At 37.5% G+C, this 9620-nt stretch overlaps 2 protein-coding genes across 2 annotated transcripts; one reads left to right on the forward strand and one right to left on the reverse strand.

Moving 5' to 3' along the window:
* Window positions 1-1715: 1715 nt before the first annotated feature.
* On the forward strand, window positions 1716-2675 carry LOC116569956 (olfactory receptor 13F1-like). The gene has a single exon (XM_032306479.1). The coding sequence runs from the start codon at window positions 1716-1718 to the stop codon at window positions 2673-2675; it is 960 nt and encodes a 319-aa protein (XP_032162370.1).
* Window positions 2676-7214: 4539 nt separating this feature from the next.
* Window positions 7215-8174, reverse strand: LOC116569957 (olfactory receptor 13C7-like). The gene has a single exon (XM_032306481.1). It carries the CDS (start codon window positions 8172-8174, stop codon window positions 7215-7217), a length of 960 nt encoding a protein of 319 aa, XP_032162372.1.
* Between the last annotated feature and the right edge of the window lie 1446 nt (window positions 8175-9620).

Genomic DNA, 9620 nt, shown 5'->3' on the forward strand with positions numbered 1-9620 from the left:
AAGTGTGGTTGGATTTAGAGTCCAAGTTTCATACATGCTCTAAAACCCTACAGAGCATGATTGTTTGGGAAGTATTACAGGCTCTTCTAAGAGTACAAGTGGTCTTCCCCTTCCCCACCTCCCTCACTGTGCATCAAATATTTAAAGCTAAGAGCTCATCATTTTTGTTTCTTAATAAGTTTCTTTAATGTTACAGATAAGAGTCTAGATATAAATGACAAGTTGAGAAATCTTTAGGCTTTTAGGTTGACATGGAGAACTGTAGGAAAATGTACTTATTTGAATATGTATCAACAACTTTCCAAGTTCAAGACAGTGGTGTGTTATTAAAAATCTTAAATGTAAGTTATTACCTTGCTAGTATTATGGGGGAACAAGCTCTTGAGAATTCCCTCCTAGCAGGGGTGGGAGCAATTGGGATGTGCCTATCTGGCTACAGTTTGCTATAATATACTAGAGTACTGTAAGTATGTACAAAGAAGGAAGCTGTACTTGAGACAGTGGCATACAGTTTTGATGACTGGATAAATACTCATGGAAGACAAGATTGGAGCTGGGGAGAAAGGCCGCTCCATGGAGATAAATAAACTGTTGATTAAAGACATAAAAATAAAAAAAAAACAGCAGGTAAGTGTGAGGAGCTACATGCTGGTTGTTATTTCAGACAAAGTGTGGAGGGAGTGTTGGGAAATGAGAAATAGGGAGAAGTAGATAATGATGAGGATATGACACTTGAATACTTGTGATTGATTTCCTTTGAACGCCACTTGTAGGACAGTGGTATTTAAACACGTCTCCATATGTGTCCAGTTGTGAGACATATCACAAGTAATTTGAATTTCAATATAAAATACTCAACTTTGAAAATTATTTTGTTTCTAAATTTGGGTTCAGGATTATTCCATGCTTTCATGAAGATGGAAATCAGGTGGTACTATAGTGGTCAGATGCATGTTTATCTTCTATTTATATTCCTTAGTTACAGCATATTCATCTGTTATATTATACAATTAGCAGGTTTATGAAATGCAACTAAATCCTTCCTCAGTGTAGCTTTTACAAAAATTTTTTGTTTCCCCAGCAAATCTCCTGTGGTCCTTACCTCAATTAAATCTAATGCATTTTTTGATTAAACTAAGTATCAAAATAGGTCACTGAGCAGCATCCCTAACATAGAGTTAGGATTCTTACTCTCTGTGTTCTCTCAGTGCCCTAGGGAATACTTACATCATGTTCTTGTAATTATTTATTTACTTGAATATGTGATACTCTATTGTGACTTGCCAGAGAACAGCTTTTATGTTATTCAACTCTAGATCTTCTGTGACTTGTCGTATACTCAATAAATGTTGAATGAATGAATGAATGAATAACTAATGTGGTATTGCCAGAATAATGATCCTTTTTTTTGTTTTAAAGATTTTATTTATTTAACAGACAGAGATTACAAGTAGGCAGAGAGGCAGTCAGAGAGAGGAGGAAGCAGGCTCCCCGCTGAGCAGAGAACCCGATGTGGGGCTCGATCCCAGGACCCTGGGATCATGACCTGAGCCGAAGGCAGAGGCTTTAACCCACTGAGCCACCCAGGCACCCCAATAATGATTCTTTTAAAGTACCCCTACCAAACAACCCTGGAGAGTTGGTAGAATGTAATTTTTATAATATATACAATGTATATTTTTATTCACTACTGCAGATAAACAAAGAGGAATAAAATGGTCAAGGCAAACCTGACAGTCATTTCAAATTTTATTTTTCTGGGATTTTCCCACTACCCCAAAGTTGAGGTCATTGTATTTGTGCTGTGCTTGCTGATGTACTTGATCACCCTGCTGGGTAATGTAATTCTGATCTCCATCACTGTCCTGGATTCCCATCTACACAAACCCATGTACTTCTTCCTCAGCAACCTCTCCTTTTTAGACATCTGGTACACCTCTTCTGCTCTCACTCCAATGCTAGCAAACTTTGTTTCAGGAAAAAACACTATCTCATTCTCAGGATGTGCCATTCAGATGTACTTTTCTCTTGCCATGGGCTCCACTGAGTGTGTGCTCCTGTCCATGATGGCGTATGACCGGTATGTGGCCATCTGCAACCCCCTGAGGTACCCCATCATCATGAACAAGAGTGTCTGTGTGCAGATTGCAGCTGGCTCCTGGGTGACTGGCTGCCTCACTGCCCTGGTGGAAACAATGTCCGTGCTGCATCAGTCTCTCTTTGGAAAGAACATCATCAATCATTTCACTTGTGAAATTCTGGCTGTGTTGAAACTAGTTTGTGTAGACACTTCCAGGGTGCAGTTAATCATGCTGGTGATCAGCGTACTTCTTCTTCCTATGCCGATGCTCCTCATTTGTATATCTTATGCATTCATTCTCTTCAACATTCTGAGAATCAGCTCAGTGGATGGTCGAAGCAAAGCCTTTTCAACATGTGCAGCCCACCTGACTGTGGTGGTTTTATTCTATGGGACAGCTCTCTCCATGTACCTGAAGCCCTCAGCTGTAGATTCACAGGAAATAGATAAATTTATAGCTTTGGTATATGCTGGATTAACCCCCATGTTGAATCCCATCATCTATAGTTTACGGAACAAAGAGGTAAAAGCAGCTGTGAAAAAATTGCTGATTAGGAACTCTCTTTGTGCTTTTTTAATCCCCAGCAGCAAATAATATCCATAAACATTAACCTGAGGTGTCATTTAGTGGTTAATGCACAACAGAACATTGGGATAATGGGGGAAGACACTAATTTTTAAAAAATATTTATTTATCTATTTTAGAGAGAGAGCATGAGTGGGAGGGACAGAGGGAAAGGGTACAGTACAGAACCCAACATGGGGCTCGATCTCATGACCCTAAGATCATGATCTGCACTGAAACCAAAAGTTAGGTGCTCAACTGACTGTACCATCCAGGAAGATATTCATTTTAAATGAGATGTGTGATTTCCTAAGTTTTCTCCTTGACTGACTACTGAAATTAAAATAATTTAGGTACCTCTTACATAAGCATATCTGAAATCTTATGTAAATAGGTCTCATGATGACAAACATCAATTTTTATTTTAGGTTACAGAGTGTAAATGTAACTTTAAACATTAAGTTAGTGTATTGTTAGTATTCAAAAATATGGACATATAATATACAAATGTAATACCTATAGTAGACTTTTAAGCTAATTTATGATTAACCTCTGCTTTAGGTTGATTTGTGTCCCTCCAAAACTTATTTTGAAGCTTTAACCCCCAGTACCTCAGAGTGTATCTATATTTGAAGGTATGGCCTTTCAAAAGGTGATAACGTTAAAATGAGGCTGTCGGTGTGGGGCCTCATACAAGCTGAATTGTGTCATTGTAAGAAGAAATTCAGACACACATGGGTTCAGCAGGGATACTCACATACAGAGAAAAGGACATAGCAAGAAGGTGGCTATTTGAAAGCCAAAAAGAGGCTTCAGAAGAAATCAAATCTGCCAACATTTTGCTCTTGGACTTCTAGCCTCCAGAAGTATGAGCGAGTAAATTTCTATTGTTTAAACAACCCATTCTGTGGTATTTTGTTATGGAAGCCTTAGAAATCTAGTATAACCTCTTTTTCAGCATAGATAAATTTAATGGAAGTAATTGAATATTCCACAAAGTGTAAGTATGTTTTATATATGTGGATATATTTGTGCATGCAGATAGATGTGTGTGATGTGAATGTCTATGTACAGATGGAAAAGGTCTGCACAAATATATCCTGAATAGAAATAGGGTAGGAGTGCCAGTCTGGAGAAAAAAATATCAGAGAGTTTAGTAGTTTGTTGTTGGTCTTAGAATGCTGACATTATTTTGTAAATTCAAAAAAGCTGCAGGAGGTTTCATTGAAACTACTAGTACCCTTCCCTTTTTTATTGTGCTTTCCCCTGACACCTAGTTTCTTAAATCCAAGGGTATAAATGAACCCATCAGCACTTAGAAAATACATGATATGCATATTATAAGATATACAATACCCTCAAACCCACTAAAATGGTGTGAAATATTGAAGTACATGAATATATCTTATTATATAAACCACAATATACAAAGAATTAAAAACTATTTTAATTTAAATACAAATTTAATACAAATGCAGCATTTGTAGCATTTTTATATACTTTCTGGACCAGATAAATAAACATGAGTTCAGTGGGCAAGACTTATTTGCTCATCATTAAGTTGTTGCCAGAGTCAATAAAATTGTTGGATGGCTTGGATCCAGAAAGCAATGGGATGAACAAAATAGGATGAATATGGGCATTACAGGGTTGTAGGGCATATTTGATTTCTCAGATATGAATGAACAGTCATCATAGATGATGGGTCCATTGTTCTAAGTAAAGATGCAGCCATTGACTGGATGAGAGGAGAAGCTTAAGGATAATGACTCATGAAGATAGGGATGTAAATTGGTTGACTAGTTCACTGTGCATTGATGGTCAGACTTCTAGGTGAAGACAGATTAGTGAAGTTGGGGCAAGAAATCAGGACTAAAGCTGTACATACATTGGGAAGTCTTTTGCACAGAGGTGGAAATTGAGCCCTAGGTGTAGATGATGTCATCTAGGGAGAAATTTAGGACAATTGTCTATAAAATGGTTGGCTTTGTTGTCCTATGATTGGCCAGAGCTGTGATAAAGGTGAAAGAATAAAACCCTTAGGATCTAGAGTAAAGAATTAGAATTTTTTTTTGGTTTCTATACAAGCTTAGAGATCTTAGGTAATTTATTGATCATTCTAATCTAATTTCCTCTTCTATTAAATGGGAACAATTTATTTAATGTATTTATAATTATTTAAAAGTTAATATTTACTAATTCCAAAAGACCACCTGTCAATCAGCTACGTTATAGGTGGTCAGATAGGGTGATATCACTTTGATACAGTTTTTGTTCATCTTTTTCTGGCTAGACTCTAGCTTCAGTGAGTTTGAATTTACCTGTGATTTCAAATGTATTGAGCAACATTTTGTTACTGTGTTACAAGTCTAGGCCTATCATTGTGGTAGTACTTATGGATATAAGCATAAAATTCCCTGTTATCTCTCTCTCTCTCTGTCTCTCTCTGACAATCTTAGATAAGTCATTCCCTGTGTGGATGTCCTTTTGATTCTGTTTGGGTTCTGACAACCTGAATTGGGCCTCCCTTTCATGTTGCTATTTCACTTACTCAATCCGGATCCAAAACATCATGCTGGGCAGAACAAGCAAAGGTGCCCTCCTGAACACTGATTCATTCCTGAAACCTTTTCTGAGTGGCCCTTGAGCATAGATGCTCTCCTTATCAGGCTGTGACACTGTACCAGGCAGCTCAACTATATATAATGTAGACATATGGTATGATATCACATAAAAAATAAAACTGCATACTATTATTCACTAACAATTTCAAGGGGATTTTTTTAAAGGAAAATATTCAAAATGAAACTTGCTGCTGAAAAAGTGAAATTGTCAATATTAAGAAAGATTTATCCAATTGATATGTATTTTTCTCAGCAATTTTTATTAGAGAATAATTATACATTGATACGATTTTGTCTTACCCGGCTCACATGACCTCTTCAGTTTATTTATCAATGTTTTATCTACTCTTATATTTCCATACATTTAAAATTAGCTGATACTTTTTCAGAAACTTGAATTTGTTGTTTAGTCAATGAAATAATGCATAAATTCAAGTTCTTTACCTCACTGTATTATATCAAGTATTTAGAATATATTTTACTATTCTTTTTTTTTAAGATTTTATTTATTTATTTGACAGACAAGAGATCACAAGTAGGCAGAGAGGCAGGCAGAGAGAGAGGAAGGGAAGCAGGCTCCCCACTGAGCAGAGGTAAAGTTCAAGGCAGCATAGAGGAGGGAATAACTAACTGAGAAAGTTTTGGAAGAATTTGTGGAAGATCAAACACTTGAATTGTCTTTAATGAGACTGCTAGGCTGAGAAAGAGAAATGTGATGATGGGGAAGAAGTGGCGTATGCTTTTGTCTTGAGGTAGGGAAAGAACATGATTTGATAGGAGAACTAATAGCAAATGGAGCATAGCATTGTGCAAAGGGGATGGGACAAACAGGAGGTGGGAAAGAAGAAAGGGAAATAGGTACCTGAAAAATTAGGTTGGGGTCAGATCCAGTCCTTGGGTAAAACAAAAATCAGTAATAAACAAACAGACAAACAGAAAAACTCAAGTAGTTCTCTCAAAAAGGAAGTGAAAAATATGTTTTATTTATTCAGTAGACAAATGTACAGTAGAGTTAACATGGTTTGATTTGGGATTTTTCAACTATATGATGGTATGAAAGTGATAATACATTCAGCAGAAACTGTACTTTGAAATTTGAATTTTGATCTTTTCCTGGGCTAGCAACATGAGAGCTCTTGATACTCTCTTGTTACACTAGGCAGTGGTCACGGCTTCCAGTCTGAGCCACATGATCACAGGGGTAAACAACTGATATACTCAAAACCATTTTGAACCCATACAACCATTCTGTTTTTCAATCTCAGTATAGTACTCATATAGTTTATTATTATAGGAAATGGTCAATATTTCATCATAAATAGGCTTTGTGTGAGATGGTTTTGAACAACTGTAAGTGTTCTGAATGCATTTAAGGTAGGCTAGGCTAAGCTATGATGATCAGTAGATTATGTATATTAAATGCATTTTTTAAAAAGATTTCATTTATTTATTTGACAGAGAGATCACAAGTAGGCAGAGAGGTAGGCAGAGAGAGAGTGGAGGAAACAGGCTCTCTGCTGACCAGAGAGCTCAATGCGGGGCTCGATCCCAGGACCTTGGGACCATGACCTGAGCAGAAGGCAGAGACTTTAATCCACCCAGGTGCCCCTAAATACATTTTTAACTTATGATATTTTCAACTTTCAATGGATTTATTTGGGCTTAACCTCATCAGTTGAAGAAGATCCGTACTGGATTTTTTTTTTTTTTGAAAAGCTTATTTCTTAAAGCTTACTGTCATTTCTTATACCAGTTGTCTCTACATTTATATAACAGTCATTTTCATAAAAAGGTGAAGCTAGATTATTATCTTGAAATTTTTTTCCAACTCCTAAATTCTGTGATTCTACATAAAATCTTTATTTCTCTTGTTCTGTTTATATTAAAAACCTTTGCCTCGAAGCTGTGAGCTTATTTTGTGCATGAACTCAAGGAGGTAAGTTTCTTATCCTTTCCTCCAGAACCAGTGTCTAGTCATCAATTTTCTCATAGCTCCATGCACCTCTGTATTCCTTAGGCTATAGATGATAGGATTGAGCATGGGAGTGACTACTCCATAGAACAGGGCTATCAATTTGTTAAAAGCAGAGTCTTTGGACTTTGGCTTCATATACATCAAGAGGATTGTCCCATAAAACATGGTCACTACTGTTAAGTGGGCTGAGCAGGTAGAAAAGGCCTTTTTTCTTCCTTCTGCTGAATTGATTCTTAGTACAGTAGAAAGGATGAAGACATAGGAGATACAAATTAACAGTAACGGAGAAAACAAAAATAATACATTGCCCAACATTATCGTAATCTCATTCAAGGAAATATCTGTACAAGCCACCTTGACAAACGCCAGTATTTCACAAACAAACGCCAGTATTTCACAAATAAAGTGATTAATGACATTTTTTCCACAGAAGGGCAACCGTATTGCAAGAATAGTTTCTGTCAGTGAATTGAGAAAGCCCAACCCCCAAGAGAGAGCTGCCATCTGAATACAAAGTGCCTTACTGATGATGATGGAGTATCTCAGCGGGTTACAGATGGCCACGTAACGGTCATATGCCATCACCGTGAGGAGCACACACTCTGCGGACCCCATAGTGTAGGAAACAGACATCTGAACCACACATCTAGTGAAGGAGATGGTTTTTTTCTGTGACAGGAAGTGTATCAACATTGAGGGGATAAAGGTGGATGTGTACCAAATGTCTAGGAAGGAAAGATTACCAAGGAAGAAGTACATGGGCATATGGAGGCGGGAATCCAGAAGAGTTAGGATGATCAAGGTACTGTTTCCCAGCAGGATCACCAGGTACATCATCAAGCATATCACGAAAAGGAGCTTTTCTACTCTTGGGTACTCAGAAAGTCCCTGTAGAATGAACTCAATCTCAGTCCAATTCATCCTGTCCATTTTACTTTTTTATACCTGGAGTAATCCAGAAGAGAAAATTGCGTGTGAGTTTAACAAGCCTGTACATATTACTGTATGCAGTAAGAGATCACCGGAGGAGGGCCAACAAGCGTGTCAGCACTAGTGGACTGGTGGTAGTAGCTGTGAGTTTAGCTTTTCAAATTTATCTCAGGTTCATGAGAGAGAGGATTCAAGATGTGTAATAATTACCTTGATAGCTTATTAAAAATACGGGTTTTTGTGTTCCGTTTCCTGAGATTGTGACGTACAGTTCTGAGGCAGGGGAGAGCTATTTACATTTTTAACAAACATCCCCTTATTTCTAATTCATTGGACCCACAGACCCCACTTTGAATATCATCATTTGGAGATCATTGATCTCCATATCATCAATGAATAACATCATTGGAGAAAGTGTGCCTAAATCTATTAAAAATACCTATATATTTGATTTTATTTCATGGCAGTCCTTAACAATGCCATTGGTTTAAGGCTTTATAATTTATAAATATGTTTGTACATATTACTCATTTTATTACCACTGTAATTATCTGAGGAAAATGAAATTCACAGAGGTAGAATGTGTATAAAAACACAGTGGGTGAGCACCTATTCAAATCTGCATTTTCTGACTTTACATCACCTGCTCTTTTTAAACAATAGGCTATTGCCCTCTCCAAATTATATAAATTGTCTAAAGAGTGGGAATCAGACATCTTCTCCAATAATGTTCTCCAGAGGGGCGCCTGGGTGGCTCAGTTGGTTAAGTGTCTGCCTTCAGCTCAGGTCATGATCCCAGAGTCCTGGGATGGAGCTTCTCTTCGGGCTCCTTGCTCAGCAGGGAGCCTGATTTTCCCTTTCTCTCTCTGTGCCACACCCCCTGATTGTGTGCACTTTCTCTCTCTCTTTCTCTCTCATGCTCTCTCAAGTAAATGAATAAAATCTTAAAAAAATAATGTTCTCCAGATGATTCCAATGTGCAATGTGGAAGTAAACCACCTTTCTAGTGGAGTGCCTCTAAATTTAGTATACAGATGAATCATATGGGGAATCTTTTTTGTTTGTTTGCTTGTTATTTTTTTTAAAGATTTTATTCATTTATTTGACAGAGAGACACAGCAAGAGAGGGAACACAAGCAGGGGGAGTGGGAGGAGAAACAGGGTTCCTGCAGAGCAGGGAGCCTGATGTGGGACTCTATCCCAAGACCCTGAGATCATGACTGGAGCCGAAGGCAGACTCTTAATGACTGAGCCACCCAGGCGCCCACATGGGGAATCTTTGTAAAGGATTCTGAATCAGTGGGTCTGAAGCAGACTTTAAAATCTGAATTTATAATGATACTGTTATGCTGAAAATAAATAAATGAAAAAAATCTGAATTTATTAATGTGTTCCCAGATGCTGCTGCTGCTGCTGCTGACTATGGAACTCACACAAATAGCAATG

The sequence above is a fragment of the Mustela erminea genome, chromosome 12 (genome assembly GCF_009829155.1).
Source record: "Mustela erminea isolate mMusErm1 chromosome 12, mMusErm1.Pri, whole genome shotgun sequence".
Taxonomy (NCBI): domain Eukaryota; kingdom Metazoa; phylum Chordata; class Mammalia; order Carnivora; family Mustelidae; genus Mustela; species Mustela erminea.

Coding starts and splice junctions, on each gene's coding strand:
- LOC116569957 (XM_032306481.1), bottom strand. CDS start 8,174: ATGGACAGGATGAATTGGACTGAGATTGAGTTCATTCTACAGGGACTT.
- LOC116569956 (XM_032306479.1), top strand. CDS start 1,716: ATGGTCAAGGCAAACCTGACAGTCATTTCAAATTTTATTTTTCTGGGA.